This window comes from Hylaeus anthracinus, unplaced genomic scaffold, assembly GCF_026225885.1.
Source record: "Hylaeus anthracinus isolate JK02 unplaced genomic scaffold, UHH_iyHylAnth1.0_haploid 11989, whole genome shotgun sequence".
Taxonomy (NCBI): Eukaryota; Metazoa; Arthropoda; class Insecta; order Hymenoptera; family Colletidae; genus Hylaeus; species Hylaeus anthracinus.
In genome coordinates this window covers 1,285,206-1,304,938 of record NW_026534337.1, presented here as the reverse complement: position 1 = coordinate 1,304,938, position 19,733 = coordinate 1,285,206, and the positions used below count along the sequence as shown (strand labels likewise).

The window sequence follows — 19,733 nt, the reverse complement described above, 5'->3', positions numbered from 1 at the left end:
ACAATTTTTTGAATTTTTTTTTCGATTTTTTTCTGACATGCCTTCACATTTTAGGCTATATCTCGAGTTAGAAACGTCCGATTGAGTCGCACAAGACGCCATTTTTAAAGTAATCGAATTTCCAACAATTGATTTTGACATTATTTTCCAATCGGTTCAATAGCTTAAGTGTTACGAGCCAATATACATGAGAAACATTTATTTTCTCGGTTAAAATAGAACACGAATATTTCTTCCATCGCCATTGAAAAATAGAAATTGTCAAATTATGTCCAGCTTCTTATTGTCTGCGTATAGATCGCACTTTTACGAAGAAAACAAGCTTTTGTTGAAGATAATCTATGGATAAATACCGGAGTTAGGAACATTTGAGTAAAGGTACAAAAATTCCAATTTTACTCTGTTTTGTGTTTGTTACAGAGCCTCCCGAGGATGGGTTCCCGAAGGAGCGGATCGAGCGGGAGCCGGGCGAACGCAGGCGTTCTGAAGGAACGCGCCAACATGTCATTCATGCTGGTGGTGATGTTCTTCGCCGTGTTCGGCTTTATCGTTCTTACGGAAATATTCCTGATCGACGAGCGGCGGGGGGCGGGCGGCGGTGGCACGGGGGCCCTAGGAGGTCACAGGAGCGGACATCGATTGCCGGCTGCGCCCGATCGTCCGGATTACGGGGAAATCGGAGTAAGTACCCAATTAGAACCATCTGTATCCAATTAATTAAACGTCCAGCTTGATACGAATCTCCGGTCATACTTAGCAGGTGTATACAGGATGTCCCAAAAATGTTGTAACACCTTGAAAGGGGTGGTTCAGGAGGTGATTTGAAACAACTTTTTCCTTAGCGAAAATGTTGTCCGAGGCTTCGTTGATGAGATATTAACGGAAAACACTGACCAATCAAAGGGCGCTCGATTGGCATACTCGCGCTCTGATTGGTCAGTGTTTTCCGTTAATATCTCATCAACGAAGCCTCGGACAACATTTTCGCTAAGGAAAAAGTTGTTTCAAATCACCTCCCGAACCACCTCTTTCAAGGTGTTACAACATTTTTGGGACACACTGTAGAATACTAGGGGGAAAATTGGTTGGATCATTTTCGGCGGAACGCGACGGAAAGTTTCTCAATTATTGTGCCGCGTTTAACGAATTGTTTACCTATGACCGATGAACCGTTTATCGGTCGATGTTTGTTTTTGTTTTGTTAATCGCTTTAATGATCGTTACTCGCCGATAATATTTGTCGGGAACTTTTTTAAATGGAACACGGAGCACGGGTATAATGGGTATTTTAGGTATTACGCTTGAACCGTCAAATATTTGAGATGCGTGAATCGATCGGTTCTTTCATCGGAAATAAATGAAACGCGAGATCTCCGTTGTTTTATTATACAGAGAGATCCGCACAGGTTTTTGGACAAACTCCGGCGGCGTAAGCACTTTGTACCTAATTAATAGTGAAATGAACATTTTTGTACAAACAATGGTTTATAAATGCTCGATTAACTCGTTGATCGTCATGTCACCCATATACACTAGCGTACAAGCAAACCGGAACGATTTTTCCAATGATCATAACTATGAGAGTTTTTAACCGATTTCGGTGAAACTTCGCGAGAAATAGTCTTCAAGTGTCTTCTGGGTGTGTGCAAAGTTGCATTGGCGAGGGTTGATGTGAAGGGGTTAATTCACCCCCCTAAAGGGGAGTATATAAAAAAAACGCATCTTTGAAACAGGCCAGGGATGACGGAAGGGGATTTGAAAGAGTAGTGAGTGGGCTGACATTCAGAGTGGAGCGAGTGCCTACACCCGTACGTGGTCAAACCAGGCCGGACTCCAATTTAACATGGGCTGACCACGTTCGGGCGCAGGGTCTCGCACCACTTTTGAATGCCATTTCCGTCCGGTCTATTTACGACTCTTTCAAATTTGCACCAATTTGACAACGAAAGCGTGATTCAAAAAGTCTGATTTTTTGGGGATCTGTTAATAAAGCATTGGCGCGTCCGAATTCACGAACGGCGTTGACGTGAGGTTACTCGTTCACCCCGCAGATGGGCCTGAAGTTGGAAGCGAGTTTTTAAAAAAATCTACATTTTCGTATTTTATTGCCATTCACACGGAAAAAAGACATCAAAACTGTGTCACCCCGATGCCCTGGACTGTTGGACATGTAATCCACTCAACGAAACAACGTTCTAACCCTTACACTTGGGGGTAGACCACCTCTACCTCTGCCCCCCTCCATTCTGCTCCGGGGGCAGTTTTCGAAACGGTACCTTTTCGGCATTCATCTTTAACGTATCGAGAATAAACATGGTGAATTTCATCACCCTCCGATGTGTGGAAGCGCTCCCTTACGAAGGGGATTGAAAATTTGTGAGCTGTCCCCCCCCCCCCCCCCCGCCAAAGGGTGCCTATGGGGTGCACGGTATAAGTGATAGCATTTTCCAGATTAGGGGAGTCCAGAGAATGCATTGAGTCCAAAATCGAGACCGTCGTCCAAAAATTTTGGATTTTAGAGTGGGTGGAAGGTTGTGGGGGGTGGGTTTGTCCGAGAGGGATTTCAAGGGGGGTGCATTTTGTAGAGGGCATCAAGGAAAGTCGCCCCAAAGGTTTTTTTGAATTTTTCAACCCCTTCCGTCATCCCTGACCTGTTTCAAAGAGGCGTTTTTTTACATACTCCCCTTTTGGGGAGGTGAATTAACCCCTTCACATCAACCCTCGCCAATGCAACTTTGCACACACCCAGAAGACACTTGAACACTATTCCTCGCGAAGTTTCACCGAAATCGGTTAAAAACTCTCATAGTTATGATCATTTGAAAAATCGTTCTGGTTTGCTTGTCCGCTAAGGTATGAGCGACAGGGCTTTTCACTGAAGTACTAAAAAATGTTTATTTCGCAGGTGAAATGTTAGAGAAAACTAGCTGGTTATTGATGCTCGCTTAATTCATATAGCTATTCATGTTTATTTTGTGTGCGTCCCTTTACGGGCCACACAAGGAACTTCCCGATTTTCAATTACAGCGCCATCTATCACGAATCAAAGAAGTGTTTCAAATAAAACCTATATATTTTGTGGCGTAGAATCTGAATCTGCAATAAAAAGTAGATGTTTCTAATTTAAATTTAAAGTGACACCCCTCTCCGACCCACTAGCGGGTAGGGGTAAATTTTTTTAACCGCATCAGATGTCCCGTTTCAAACCATCAAACTTTTATTCGAGATGTTTTTTGATCCGATGCATATTTCTTAAGTTATCCGTGGTGGTGAATTAAAATGAAACACCCTGTATATATATACAGGGTGTCCCAAAAGTCGGGGAGGAGCCGGATATGGGGGGTAGCTGAGACGATTCTGAACAACAATTTTCTTTGCAAAAATGTCGGATGGGGCTTCGTTAAAGAGATATTAAGCGAAAAACCCGACCAATTAGAGCGCGCGTAGACCGTTCGAGCGGCCGCGATAGCGAAGGCTACGCGCTAGGGGGCAGCGTCAATGTCCTTCGATGCACGTCGAGTCACTTGTTCGCGTACAAGCGCGGCCGCGAGACTCGGGAGTGTCACCAAAAAATACATCAAACCCGATGTCAAGCTAATTTTAAAGTGACAAGTCGATTTTTGTTGAAAAATGTCGATTTTCACCTAAAAACGTCCGCTTTTGTCCATTCAAACATCATTTTCTCCCTAAAATACCACCGTAGAATTTTTTTCGACAATACCATTCAAAAGCTGAGACTTCGAGGAAGTTTTCCCGAGGAGTGCCCGCTAAACAACTATGTATTTAAAACCTAAAAACGGATAGAGAAAAAAAAATCAAATTTGTTAAAATTGTCACAATGTAAAGTTTGACCTAATTTTTCACTTATTAAACCTACGTAATGAATTTTGCATCAGGGAGATGGAAAATTTAACGCTTTTTCGAATGGTGTACTGTAATTTAGTGTAGTTATGGCCGTTTAAAAAGTGTCAAATCGAAAATACAGAAAGAATATTAAAGGTGAAAATACTCGAGAATAAGGCGACACAAAAAAAAATGTCTAAGAGTAATTTTTTGTTGGAAAGTTGTTGTAGAATTGACACCCTGCGTATGTCCGGACTTATACGTAGACACCCTGTATAGTTTGACATATTTGTAATATCATTAAACCTATAGTATTGTCGAAAACGATTCCTGAATATCAGCACTTCTTCGGATTGAAAGATTGTGCTCCCCTTTAAAAGGTTAAAAAATATGAAATGTGAAGGCATCGATAAACAATTTACTTTTGGTGTGGCACAGGGAAGGAATAACCAAATGATGTTTATGTTGTCTGTTGCTATAAACTGTGTTTGTTATTTCGAAACTGCTGAACACGACTACAAACTGCAAACTTAGAACTAACTTACTTTCAATTGCCTTCTGGCTTTCGAAGTAACAGTTTATCTCAGCTTACGATCATCAAGATGCCATAAGTATTTTCAAATGAATAATAGTATTTATACTTGTTTTAACTATTTATCAAGAGTGTTGATATACATTTTTTAATAGAACACAAGAGTCACTGCAGGCCAAAATGATAACATTTTTCATTCTACGTTAAAAATTTTAATGCACTTGAAATATGATGTAATCCACGCGAAATTAGTAGGATTTAATTAATCGTTTGATTGGTTTCGAATTTGTGTAAGAAGTAAAGAAATTTTCAGAAGGCCCTTCAGGATTTTGTTATTTAGTACAAAAGTGATATTCAGTATTCGATATAAAGTATATTAAATTGTTTCATTTTTGGAGAAAATATACTTGATTACAATTCATTGTAGAAGATCATGTCGTTTATATGTTCGTCATAACACTTGGTATAAACAAATTCTAACGCTCTCTTTTGGAAATCTTTTTACAAGATGTTAAATTCTGTGACGGTCAGTAAAAATATGAGGAAAGAGCCGAGTTTGGGCATTCAAATATGAGTTGCCATCTATCACCTATCTGTGCAAAACGGATCGAACTCCCTGCGAGCTTTTTGACACAGGTCTGTGAAAAAAAAACGACAGCCGAGCAATTGAAAAAAAAAAACGGAGTCTGTTGACAGCTTGTACAGAGATTTATTAAAGAGAATAATAAAAGTAATTTGGTGTGATCTTAAGTTAAAAATTTAAACTGTTTCTTCTACAATCCTTGTATGCAAGAAGTCTTACAAAAAACTTACAAATACAAGTTTTTATCGCCTAAAGTATAATATCAACCGTGCTGAGTTGCACAGACAACGTTGGTAAGCCTGTAATCCACTCTGTATATTGAAATAACATTCACCAATTTGCATTTTACAGACGCGATTATGTTAAAATTTTGTTCGCCATAAATAAAGTATTGCGTTGAAAGAATTATGATCCCAAAGATTCGCTCGCGTTAATTTACACGTTTTGCGTGTACAGTAAGCGCTAAACCGCGCCGGGACAGGTACTTTGAAACGAATTATGAACCTCTGACATTAATTTTTTCGCTCACTGTCGTTAACTGAATCATAGTTTTCGTTATCGTAATCAACGCAATTTAAAAGGGACGGCAGCTTGTTAAGTTAAACGAATTACATTCATTAATTTGATGCCGAGATAAAAATTATAGTACATAGAGCGTTTCTCCTTTGGATTCTCGGGTATTTCGATACGAAACGGGTCGACCGATTAGCGATGTCACTTTGTAACGAGCATGCATATCAAATTATTACTCCGCGTGTATAGACACGCCGTAACTACATCACGATAACTTGTTAGGTGGATAATGATAACGTTGGATCCACGCTATCGTCGATAGAACGTGTCTTGCAAAAACAGATGTCAAACTGGGAAGTAATAAAGGCTGATAAAACGAGCTACAGTCGTTCATGCGAAATTCACTCGTGAAAAACTGCACTTTACGAAGCGTTTTAATGTTTTCGTGCAGAATATAATTAGGGTACATGAATAGACTGTCTTAATGTATTAGAGAGATTTAAAAAAGTATTATCGTCTTTCACAATATTATGTTATATATTCATTTTTAAAAAGAACTACTTCACTCGATTTCTTTTTTTTTTCTTTTATTCGAATTTTGTACTAAGATAGCTTAACCAAAACGTCGTTGTATTATTGAATAAGTAGAAATAACATTGCTCCAATGTATACATAAAATATCAATACACAAATAGTGTTTTCAAATATGTAGTAGATACTTGTTTATTATTATAAAAATATGAGCCCATTTATCAATGTTCGAATACTCTTATTGTAAATCTTAATATTTTCCTGGAATTTTATTGTCATAGATTACAACTGAAACATAACATGCACATTTCAAATTAGGATCCAAAATTTACTAACATTGAATATGTTGTTGATTCAGTTTTCTTTTAAATTTATATAAAATTAACCGTAAACTTCCCTGGCTAAAGTTCACATTAATTCAACAGTACGGACATCGAGGAAATAATTCATGCTTCTCACAATTATTGTAGAAAATTATTTAAGATAACGAAGCCTTGTGTTTGCTACGATCGCACGTAGTTTCTAGGCCGTTTACTTAGCAAGTAACGATATTTGTTAGATAAAGCAAAATATATTATGTAATAATACGCAACTTCTGAGTTCAAGTATTCATAAGATTAAAGTGTAATGTAACAGTACTAAAGTTGAGGTAGGTCGAGACTCTCGGTAGTTTGAATTCGAAGCATGAATGTTTGAAAGATCTTGCGCCCAAAAAACATTAAAACTACACTGAAAAGTATGAAACAATTTCTAGATAATTTATATGAATACTCATCAGCTCTTGATGAATTTGATTAAATTATTAAATACAGCATATTAAATACAATGCAACCTTTTCGGAGGTGGCGCAAAATTAAACGTCATGTAATCATCTGTCATTAAATGTGGAACATTCCATTTCGATCCGTCAATTCCTCGCCAAGTTACATAAAAACATAAGAATTTTGTAATAGCAATAGTTACAAACAATAAAAAATTCATAAATTTTTGCAAATGTGATCATCACGAAAACCTGCTCGTCAGCCAAACGTAAGGATTATCATCGATTTCATCGATGTTAGGTCAAACATACGTGAAATAGTACTCTTTTTCAGATAAAAAGTAGTATAAAATGGTAAAAAATAAAACAAGGTCAAATGTTTTTTTATGGGACCAAGTAGCAGTTATGCTCTACCAGATGCAAGAAGCTTCAATCCGATTGGTCCATCCATCTCGCAGTAAGAAACAGTATTAAATGTTTCGGTTTTTCGCAACAACAAAAAAAACGGGTAAAAAATGTCAAATCGTAAAATGTCTTGATAACGGGACCAACTGGAAGACATGCTCTACAAGATGTAAAAGGTTTCATCCCGATTGGTCCAGCCATCTCGGCGTAATCGGCGAGTAGATGTAAAAAAAAAGAAAACGAGTGGGGTCCTTTTTGTTTGCTCGCTTCGCGAGCTCGCGAGTAGGGTTGTTCTTGCTCGCTTAATTCATATATCTAGCTATTCATGTTTATTTTGCGTGCGACCCTTTACGGGCTGTTGAAATTCGAGCGTATAAGATGCGGTTGTATCCGCAGCGCCAATGAGCGAAAGGGTGTCTTTTGTTCATGGTGTTCGTTACGTCCAGTGGTGGATCCTATGTTGGAAACATTTGCATAGCAAACAGACACGACCTTAGAAATTAAAAATGTGCATCCACTATACATCGACGAATATTCCCCGAAATTGTCGGTTTTGAAAAATGAGGTCAAACAACTTTTGCAAACATATTTTTTGCGAATAATTCTCGTAACATATCGAATGGCAGCCTGAATAGCTAATTCAGGTGCCCTTGGAACATTAAAATTTAGAGAAATTACATTTTCGTCCGTCGGTACACGTGGAGCAACCGATATAAATTTTTTTAAGTTACATAGAAACCCTGCGGATTCTTCAGATTCGCAATTGGTATCCCCACTTACCAATTGCGAATATGAATTGATAAGCAGTGTTCGATAATATCCTTGAAAGGCTCTGCAAGTGGGATTAGTGTTGCGGACACCATGTTGCCTTATTTAGCCGAAAAAATTTTCAAGCGCGTTTTGGTTAAAATTACGCGTAACAAATTCAACAAAACCAAGATCGCGCAGATGAGATTTAAAAAATTTTAAATTCTGAAGAGTCCTAATCCAATTTTGCAGTACCTTTGGATGCTCCTTTTCGTAGGCTTTCTTTTCAAAAAGCTTATGCTACGAAACCCCGAAATAGATACATTCCAAACATTTACTAAAGTCATGTCTGTTCTACTTGTCGACTGCGCAACACTACTATTGACACTGTCGAAAGTGTTATTCATAAAATAAATAAGTCGAGCAGTGTCAATTCCATCACCCGACATTTCACGTGTACCGCATACACTTTTAGCCTTGCTACGGCTTATCGGTGTCATTAAGGCTCCAACTGTTCGACTAAAAACGTGGGTGCAATATTTGACCTTCATTTTAGGGATTTTACTAGAAACAACATGTTTAGCAGTAAGTTTATGCAGGAGTCGGTCCTCATAAACATTACTGCTATCAATAAAATATAGATCTTCCATGTGTGACCATTTAGTCACCTGTGAAATATTATCTTGGAATTTAAACCTCAAGTCCTTTGTCAGCAAGTTGTTGCGGACACATTTTAACAAATGGGGGGGGGGGAGGATCAAACAGCGGTACAATCATGTTATTGTCGATTACAATAACATTATGCCGCAGTGCATTCGATTCCTGAAAGGCATTTCTCTTCGAGGAATCTAATAAGCTCTGAATAGCTTTACAATTTGTGCTTCCTTGGTCACAAACTGTTACTACTATTACTACACCGGCCTGACATGCACGGCGAACTATTTCTTTAAACATACGAACAAGGTTCTCAGCTGAGCTGGAACCTTTACAAAATGAATATATAACAGGTTGTTTCTACGGTCGCACACCATGAATTTCTTTCAGCATCCACACTGTAGATCCACATGATCCGCGATATCTAAATTACGCGAAAAACCAGTATCTACAAATCCCTCAATTACATCCATTGAGGGATTATACCGTACTTGAGGCGCTAAACTAATTTCATCAAAAAGCAGACACGCGTATCTGCTTTTCTTATCGACGAATAAGTTGGACCGCTGTTTGAGTTCTTCAAAAACGTTATCGCAAATTCCAGCTTTTAGTGGAATTTGCGATATTAGTTTCCTAAGCGTTTCGATGCTTGGCAAAAGAAATAACTTTGCCAAATATCGATAAGCTTTGGAACTCTGTTTTAAAATACTTACAGCTAATAGTTTCTCCTCGTCGGAGACGAGGCGTCGCGCCGATTTCGCTTTTCCTGCGTTGCGCATCTGGGCAGAGAGCATCGCGTGCAGGGGTGTTGGCAGGTTTTCTAAAACCTGACACACACCGGTCTGCACGAAATGCTTAATCTTCTCGATGCGTTGTCTCACTGCTGACCTCCGGCGCCTGAATTGCCTAGCTGTTTACAAAACTTTTGCCACACCTTTGAACAGCGTTTTCTTCCGGGGTTCCTCCATTGTTGAATCTTTGATGATTCTTCTTGTTTTCTATGGAAAGAAAAATATATATAAGTAATGCAATTATGTATAAATGTATAAATGTATTTTACATATTTATGTATCATATTGGCCTGTATGATACATAGTAAAATATAAAACACAAAGATACCATCGAGTGACGGTATAATTTCTCACTACCGTACTTTACTGGATGGTTGGCGAAAATTCCTTAAACTAGAGGTGACAGAAGAGACAGAGACTTTTCTTCGAGCAGTCACACTGCATAATCATATTCTGATACCTGAATAGTGACCCGGCTCCATCGTTCGTACGAGCGCGCGGTGCTTTCGTCACGCGATAGCTTTTGCCTAGGTCAATACCGAGAACGCGTGTTTTGACCTGGCCAAATACCGAAAATGCGTGAGGATAGATGTGTCGCCATTACGTGACAACCAATTGAGCCAACCATCAAGCAAAGCACAGTTGCGGACATAATCAGAACGACAATTTTTAAACATATCTGTGGGTCTGAAGCTAGTATAAGCTGCAACTTTAATGGAAGATGGAGGAAACTGAAGGAGACTTGTGAGAAGACCCCGAAAGTAGCACCCATCAACACTTCAAACGGAAAATAAATATAATTAGAGTGAGGTATATATTCTCCGTTTAGTTATATGAAACTTACATGAAAGTGATAAGTAGACTGCGGATCTTTATGCATTTATAGAAAATTTGAATGTGCAAGAAACTACAAAATGCAAACAATATGCAAGAATATAAAAAAGATTGAAAGTAAAGTTCATGTTATAACGTTTGCAGAATAAAATAAAGTCCTATTTAGGTTCAATTTTTATAGGGATGTTCGCGAATATTTTATTTTGCATAAAGATCCGCAGTCTAGTGATAAGGAATGGTGTACGATATGCAAAATTTTCCGTTAAAAAGAAAATAGCTACACACATTCACACACTTTCCTCATTTCATAACATATTCAGGAGTTTTTGGCGGTATTCAGAAAGATTGTGTAATGCATTACACAGACTTCAATGAAAGTATATTCCATTTAATTTTTATTACCTTTTTATTTTTTTATTTTGTGTTCAATGAAATTTTATACTAATTCTACTATTTATAAAAATACTAAATATATTTAAAGCATTTCCTGCTGGCTGCTTGGCGTCGACCCCTTTGGACAGCACAATCTGTAATTGTAACGAAGAATTAATAGAAGCACCTTTTAAATGACACACATAATACTAAATACCTATCATAACTAAAAAAAAGAATGCAATAGAAGATAATATTATTGTAAGGTAATGCACTAACCTCTGGATGAACCAGGAAAGCACATTATAGGCGTCGGAGTCAATGAAGCCCTTCAGTCCCACGTTGTCCTTCAGTCCCACGCTGTCCTGAAATTCCACATTGTCCTGGCATCCAACGGTGAGCACGGGTTGATCTATATTAACCAAATTATATAATATTGTATATACATTAAATGTTGGAGGTCTTCTCATTTACATATAGTGTATAAATGTTATGTTTATATATCATTTTATCATATGTATAGAGATCAAAAACTTACGATCTTCTTCTTCTTCAATTTCCATTCTAGTTTCCTCCTGTGGCTTGACAGATGCAGATGCAGCAGGTGCTAATTGATATTAATAGAATTTATTAAATATTTTCATTAAAAATTTGTTAAATATACATTAAAAAGTGTACAATCAATTATTACCTGGTAAGTTGTAGGTTGGTACTGGATCCCTCGTGAGGTTCTTTGTAAAAAGGTAGCGATTCCCAAAATGACTATCGCATAAGACTCTGTTCCTCTATACCTTTGGGGGAAGCTGGAGAAAATCCTCCCTTCTTGACGCTGCTATCCACTGCAAGCACCTGTCTTTGTCCTTTAGCAGACAGAGGACATGGAACATGCGTATATTAATATAAACCCGGCTTAAATCATTTTAATAAATAATTCTTTAATATTTTTCATGGTCACAAGAGTAGAGCTTGGGGGCCCTGGGGCTCTGGTTACGTCTTACGGCTAGGGCGTTGTGCATGGAACGTGTTCCATATATGTTCCCAAAAATGTATTATAATAACCAACATGAATAATAATCTCTATTCTATCTGTGTTCCTAATATAATAACTAGTTTTATGTAAAGTTATATATTCTTAAATAAAATAACCAGCAGGTTATGGGCCTTGGCCGGTTCGTGAAATTTAGTGAGGTTAAGTGAACATGTGGTCTGGTATATAATAGAAAAAAAAGAGGAAATCAGGAGTGTCGTAAACGCGCAACAGATTGAAAAATTAGATATCACAAACTATGAAACATGGAAAGTATAAATGAAAAGTGTGCTTCGAATCAATGAATTGTGGGGATATGTTGATAAGTCGATTATAAAAACGGAAGAAAATGCAGCTGCATGGATGCAAAAGGATGAGAAGGCCCTCGACCTGATTATTAAGCGTGAAAACAAGTCAGTATAATCATGTGAAACCTCATCGGAAGCATGGGAAACGATAAAGCAGATATATGAATCACAAGGTCCCATGAAAAAATGTGTGTTATTCAAACAATTATACAGAATGAAGAAAGATCCTCATCAAAGTATGATACAGTATATAAATGAGTTTATTCAAAAGGTAGAAAAACTAGACAAAGCTGGTATACAACTACCAGATACTATACTACCGATAATGTTGCTTAATTCATTGCCAAGTGAGTATGAAATGTTTTGTATTGCCATAGAATCTAGAGAGACCATGCCTACACTTGAAGAACTTAAAATAAAACTAATGGAAGAAGACATAAGGAAAACGGAATGTGACGGACATCATCAAGTTTGCAATGAGGAAGCGCTACTGTCAAAGAATTACCAAAGAAGTCGTTAGGAGAAACATGAGCACAAAAAGACTGATGTAAAATGTTTTACATGTGGAAAAATAGGTCATATAGCAAAGTATTGTAAAAATAACACAGGTTATAAAAAAGTCAAAAACTATAGAGAGGACGCAATGACTGCAATTGCTTTAAATACTGAACTGCAAAAATCAAATATATGGTACCTTGACAGTGGAGCTACTATGCATATGTGCAATAATAAAGATAAATTTAAAAAAATTGACGCAGAACAAAACAGTAAAATATATATGGCTACAGAAAATTACACAAATTCTAGAGGAAAAGGAGAAACTGAGATTGCAGTGCAGCTAAATGAAAGAAATACAAATAGTATAAAATTGAAAAACACTATGTTTGTACCAGATTTTAAAAACAACCTATTGTCAGTATCAAGTATTACACAAAATGGATATAAGGTAACATTTTATAAAAATAATGCTATTGTAAGAAGACAAAATGGATCTATTGCCATGAAAGCCACAATGCAAGATGGACTATACATAGTAGATGAGAAAAACAGTCAATCAGCTATGTTATCTCAAAGTGCAACAGAAATTTGCTTAAATGGCATCAAAGATTAGGATATAGAAATTTCAATGACGTTAAGAGGCTGAAAAACTGTGATTTAGTCAAAGGAATAATAGAAAATGTAAGTAGTTCAAATATAAACTGCGATATTTGTGATAAATGTAAAATACATCAGTTACCTTATTCACATTCAACGAAAACTGAGAAAAATATAGTTGGACTAATACATAGTGATATATGTGGTCCAATGCAAACCATGTCGTTAGGGGGAGCAAAATATTTTGCTACCTTCATTGATGATAAGAGTAGATATACAGAAGTCGCAATACTGAAAAGGAAATCAGATATAATTGAAGTATTCAAAGAATATAAAGCGAAAGTTGAAAAAGCTACTAGTTGTTCGATAAGAAGATTACAGATAATGCAAAGGAATATTTATCAAATGAATTCACGAAATTTCTCAAGAAAGAAGAAATATCAAGAGAATTATCTGTAGAATATACACCCCAGCAAAACGGTGTTGCTGAAAGGCCAAACCGCCGTTTAGTTGAAGCAGCACGATGATGTATGCTTCTACAAGCAGGAGTTCCATTTTCACTATGGGCAGAAGCAATAAATACATCAGCGTTTATAAAGAATCGTTGTTCTACACGAGTCTTAGAAAATGTTACGCCTTATGAAGCATGGACAAGAAGAAAACCTCACATTGGATTCATGAAAATTTTTGGAAGCTGTGCATTTGCTCTTGAAAAAAGACCAAACAGAAATAAATTTGAACCTAAGGGAAAACAGTACGTTTTAGTAGGCTATTCACCAGAAGCCAAAGCATACAGACTTTGGGAAAGAGGAACCAGGTCTATAGTAAAACGAAGAGACATTCGAATTCGAGAAGATACAACGTATCTACAAGAAAGGGATAATGCAATTTTTGAAGCACCCCTAAAACATACAACGGAGGACAAAGGAGAAGAACAAATCACAGTAGGAAAAGAAACAGAAGAAATTTCAGAAGTTGAACAAATAGAAGAAAATTCAGAAGATGAAGAAAAAGAGATAGATGATGATACACCAGCTAAAAGAGGACGTGGGCGACCAAAAATTCAGAGAAAAGGATATGTACGGAGGCCGCGAAAGATCTATCAGTCAAGCCTAACAGCAAATCATAATCAATATATAGAACTGAATAATGTATGGGAAGCCATAAACAGTCCACAAAAAACGCAACGAGTAGAGGCAATGAAGCATGGGATTTGGTAAACGAACCTAAAGATAAGAAGGTAATAACTAATAAATGAGGTTTTAAAGTTAAAACAAAACAAGATGGATCCTTGGACAAATTTAAAGCACGATTAGTAGCACAAGGGGATTAACAAACAAAAGGAGTTGATTATGAGGAAGTGTTTGTACTAGTGGCCAGATATGAGAATATTAGGACATTTTTAGCATGTAGTGTTGAAAAAGAAATGTATGTGCATCAAATGGACGTAACCACTGCATACGTTCAAGGTGATTTAATAGATAATATACACTAACGATCAAAACTTAGCGGACAGATTTTTAAACGGTTAAAAAACATGAAAGCCTTCAACCGATTGGAATCAAACTCTGTGAGAAGTAATTTTGTAGTGTCCTCTGGGCGTGTGTAAAGTTACATGGGCGAGGGTTGATGCGAGGGGGTTAATTCACCCCCCTAAAGGGGAGGGTGTAGAAAAACGCCTCTTTGAAACAGGCCAGGGATGACGAAAGGGGTTGAACAATTCAAAAAAACCTTTAGGACGACTCTCCTTGATACCCTCTACAAAATGCACCCCTTGAAATCTCTCTCGGACAAATCACCATCTCTAAAATCCAAAATTTTTGGACGACGGTCTCGATTTTGGACTCCATGTATTCTCTGGACTCCGCTGATCCAGAAAATGCCAAGGCTCACGCTGTACCCCCCATTGGCCTCCCCTTGGGGGGTAGAACAGCTTGTAAATTTTCAACACCCTTCGTAAAAAAACACTTCCACGCATCGAAGGGCGATGAAATTCACTATGTCTGTTCTCGATACGTTAAGGATGACTGCCGAAAAGATCCTGTTCCGAAAACTGCCCCCGGAGCGAATGGAGAAGAAGCAGATGTAGGGGTGGTTCACTCCCAAGTGTAAGGGTTGGAACGTTGTTTCGTTGCACCCGTACGTAGTCAGACCAGACCGGACCCCAATTTAACGTGGGCTGACCACGTAAGGGTGCAGGCACTCGCTCCACATCTGAATGCCTACTCCGTACGGCCCACTTACTACTCTTTCAAATCTGCTCCGATTTGACAACGAAAGCGTGATTAAAAAGATCTGAATTTTTAAGGATCTGCTAATGAAGCATTCGCGAGTCTGAATCCATGAACGGCGTTGACGTGGGGTTACTCGTTCACACTGCAGATGGGCCTGAAGTTGGTAGCAAGTTTTTAAAAAAAATCGACATTTTCATATTTTATTGCTATACACGCTGGAAAAAGACATCAAAACTCTGTCACCCCGATGCCCTGGACTGTTGGACATGTAATCCACCCAACGAAACAACGTTCTAACCCTTACACTTGGGGGTAGACCACCTCTGCCTCTGCCCCCCTCCATTCTGCTCCGGGGGCAGTTTTCGAAACGGAACCTTTTCGGCATTCATCCTTAACGTATCGAGAACAAACATAGTGAATTTCATCGCCCTCCGATGCGTGGAAGTGTTTTTTTACAAAGGGGGTTGAAAATTTGCAAGCTATTCTACCCCCCAAGGGGAGGCCTATGGGGGGTACAGCGTGGGCCTTGGCATTTTCTGGATCAGGGGAGTCCAGAGAATGCAAGGAGTCTAAAATCGAGACCGTCGTCCAAAAATTGTGGATTTTAGTGGTGGTGGGTTTGTCCGAGAGAGATTTCAAGGGGTGCATTTTGTAGGGGGCATCAAGGAGAGTCGCCCTATAGGTTTTTTTTGAATTTTTCAACCCTTTCCGTCATCCCTGGCCTGTTTCAAAGAGGCGTTTTTCTACACCCTCTCCTTTAGGGGGGTGAATTAACCCCTTCGCATCAACTCTCGCCCATGTAACTTTACACACGCCCAGAGGACACTACAAAACTACTTCTCACGGAGTTTAATTCCAATCGGTTGAAAACTTCCATGTTTTTGAACCGTTTAAAAATCTGTCCGCTAAGTTTTGATCGTTAGTGTATATATGTCTCAACCTCAAATGTTCAAGGAAGTCTCCAAAGATGAAAAGGTATGTAAACTGAATAAACCATTATATGGGCTTAAATAAGCAGGGAGACAATGGTATAAGAAACTAAGTGATTTTCTAATAAGTATAGGTTTTAAGAAAAATCCAATTAATCCATGTGTTTATGTAAATTCAGATGAACGAGAAGTAATTATAATTATAGTGTATGTTGATGACTTGTTAATAGGATCAAAAAGTTTAAGTAGAATACATAAAGTTAAAGACTTATTGAAAGCTAAATTTAAGATGAATGATTTAGGAGAAGTAAAAGACATTTTAGGTATGCACATCGACAGAAATGGAATGACAGGAAGTACAAGAATTTTACAGCGTCGGTATATAGAGAATTTATTAAAACGCTTCGCTATTGTAAACCAATAGGGACACCGCTTGAGCCAAATGAAAAATTTATAAGCACATCGCCATCACAGGAAAGTATAAAAGAAATGCAAAGAAAACCCTATCGTGAGTTGATAGGAAATCTAATATATCTAGCAAACACAACGCGACCAGACATAGCCTTTGCAGCAAGTGCGTTAAGTAGATTTTGTGAAAATCCAGATATTAGTCATTGGAAAAAGTGAAAACATGTGTTACGGTATTTAAAAGGAACTATGGATACTCGCTAAATTATATTAAAGGTAATACTGTGTTAGAAGCGTATCTAGATTCCGACTGGGCTGGCGATTTGGTAAATAGGCATTCATGCTCCGGTTACGTTATTACCATGGCAGGCGGCCCCATTAGTTGGAGTACACGAAAACAAAAATGCGTGGCATTATCGACCATGGAGGTTGAATACGTAGCTCTCTCAGAAGTTACTAAAGAAATTATTTATATGCGAAGATTTTTGCATTATTCTAGACTTGAAGATTTTATACCTAACGCATCTACTATATTTTGTGATAATCAGAGTGCGATAACTCTATGTAAAGACAGCGTGGAACATTCTAAAAGCAAGCATATTGATATACGATATCACTTTTCTCGCGAAACTCAGGAAAAGGGAGACATAAACGTAATATATTTAAGCACGAATGATATGGTAGCTGATATGTTAATGAAGTCGATTCCGAAGCGCAAACATTTGAATTGTATTTAGTCATTAGGCTTAAGAAAATGATTTAATTTGTCGTAAAGTTTGTTTTTAAGAAATTGACCCTCGAATAAGGGGGAGTGTTGTAATTCGAGCGTATAAGATGCGGTTGTATCCGCAGCGCCAAGGAGCGGAAGAGTGTCTTTTGTTCATGGTGTTCGTTACGTCTTACGGCTAGCGCGTGGTGCATGGAACGTGTTCCATATATGTTCCCAAAAATGTATTATAATAATCAACATGTATACTAATCTCTATTCTATCTGTGTTCCTAATTTAATAACTAGTTTTATGTAAAGTTATATATTCTTAAATAAAATAACCAACACGGGTCACACACGGCACTTCCCGATTTTCAATTACAGCGCCACCTATCGCGTAAAAAAAAAAGTTTGAAACTAGTGTTTTGGAAAGGTCTCATAGCCAGCTTTCACAGACGTGACTTTGGCCGGTCCTTTGAAGATCAATAGAATCAATAGAATTCAACATGTTCGACATGTTCAATAGAATTTTTGAAACCCTAAACATTTCTCGAAACCATTATTCTCACAAATGTTCCAGTTTGGAAATATTTGACTGTTTCCATACTTTTGGAGCACCCTGTATGTATATGTATATGTGTTATACATATGCATACAAATGTAATGATAGTAATATATGTATATATATTATTTCCGTTTAGTTATTCGCTCATTCGCTATATTTCCCCATCTAGATTGGATTATTGAGTTAAGTTTTCTTAAAAAAACTAAAAAACTACTGGACCGAATTAGAACAAAATCTAATCAGCTCTAAGTTAGATTGATACACATCGATTGCACCATCGATCATTTTGATCTCGCTATTAATTTTTTAGAAAACGTTAACGGAAAATTTGTTTATATACGTGCATATATACGCACGCACGCACGCACGCACGCACGCACGCACGCACGCACGCACGCACGCACGCACGCACACATACACACACACAAACAATTTGTTAAAAATAGGCTAAAGTGACTCAATGACCTTGAAACATGTAGATCTGCTTAAAAATCGATTTTTCATTTTAGGGGCAAATACCATAACTTTCCTATAAATCGGGAAGTTAAAAATATGCATGACGAATTTAATTACCTCCTCCTTTTTCGAAGTCGGTTATAAAATATACATGTCAAATTTAGTTACCTCCTCCTTCTCGAAGTCGGTTAAAAAGTATAATACTTTTTCATTTTTATCATATAATTCCATTAGGTTATAGCACATTACATGTTCGTATTATGAGGACAAAGTAAACGTGCTGCACCTTTTCAACGAAATAATTCCATTAATAATAGTATTCACTCTTGAAAACAATATATTTTTACCCATGTATATAGGTATAGTAAGGAATTGAGCCTTATTTGCATAAAATGTATATACAGGATGTTTCCAAATTTGTGGGACCTTTTTTGAAGGATAAAGTTGTTACATCAATACAAATAAAAAAGTCCACCATTTTGCGATCTGAGGCTTCGTTATCAAGATATAAACAGTCGAAATGTACTGATATAACTTCCGGCCCTTGGTACTTAATTCCCGAACAACTGTTCGTTCGGGCGCACATGTCTATTAAACAATACAATCCTAAGGCGGTATTCACAGTCGCAACTTATTTCTAAGCTGGCCTTAAGCATATGCTTAAAGTGTTCGTCAGATTCATAGTCGTCGAATAAGTAACGCTTTAAGCATCGACTTAAGCATTTCCTTTTGAAAGCAATTGTTGTCTATTCTAGATTCACAGTCGATTCTTAAGAAACTCTTAAGTCCTTGTGAATTCATAGTCGAATAAGTTCGCCTTATTCATTGAAAACGTGTTCTTATTTCGCTTAATTGAGGTTACATTTTTGAGTCAACAGTATACATGACTTAATCACGCGTGCGAAAATAAAGATGAAAATAGCGGCTTCGTAACTCCTTCTTCTTTCTTAAAAAATACGAAATGGAGTTATATATATATATATATATATATATGTGTATATATATGTTTGTTATATATATATATATATATATAACAAAAAAAATAATATTGTATATTCCTAATGTTATTAAACTTTTTTTTATATCATACAATAAATGTCCTTCCTTTATATGCATATTGCCAGATTTGTTTCTTTTTAATTATTTACTATTTTATCATCCAATGAGCGTATATATAAACAATGGATATCGTTTAAGAAATAATGAACTTTTAAGGAAAATATGATATCAATTACAAAATTGTTGACCGTAGTTGCCTCCCTATCGTATGCATAGCTGGTATTTTTGTTTCTATTTAATTATTTAACCATTTCCAGGAATTCGACAGTTTTTAAACTTTTACGTGTGGTAACTAAATAACCGATCATCATTTCTGATTTTTTTTGTAGGCATGACTCACAGGGTTGTTTGTAATTACCACCCGCAAAAAATTAATTA

General features: G+C 37.3%; 1 protein-coding gene and 1 pseudogene across 2 annotated transcripts in view; one reads left to right on the top strand and one right to left on the bottom strand.

The window, feature by feature from the left end:
- The window catches only part of LOC128888026 (uncharacterized), a 189,184-nt gene that overhangs the window by 50,459 nt on the left and 118,992 nt on the right, over nt 1-19,733 (top strand). For both annotated transcript variants that reach the window (XM_054144619.1, XM_054144620.1), the window contains exon 2: nt 421-681. In XM_054144619.1, coding sequence (XP_054000594.1) covers nt 421-681 — 261 coding nt within the window. The remainder of the gene's footprint in view (nt 1-420; nt 682-19,733) is intronic.
- On the bottom strand, nt 7,633-9,005 carry LOC128888069 (uncharacterized; annotated as a pseudogene).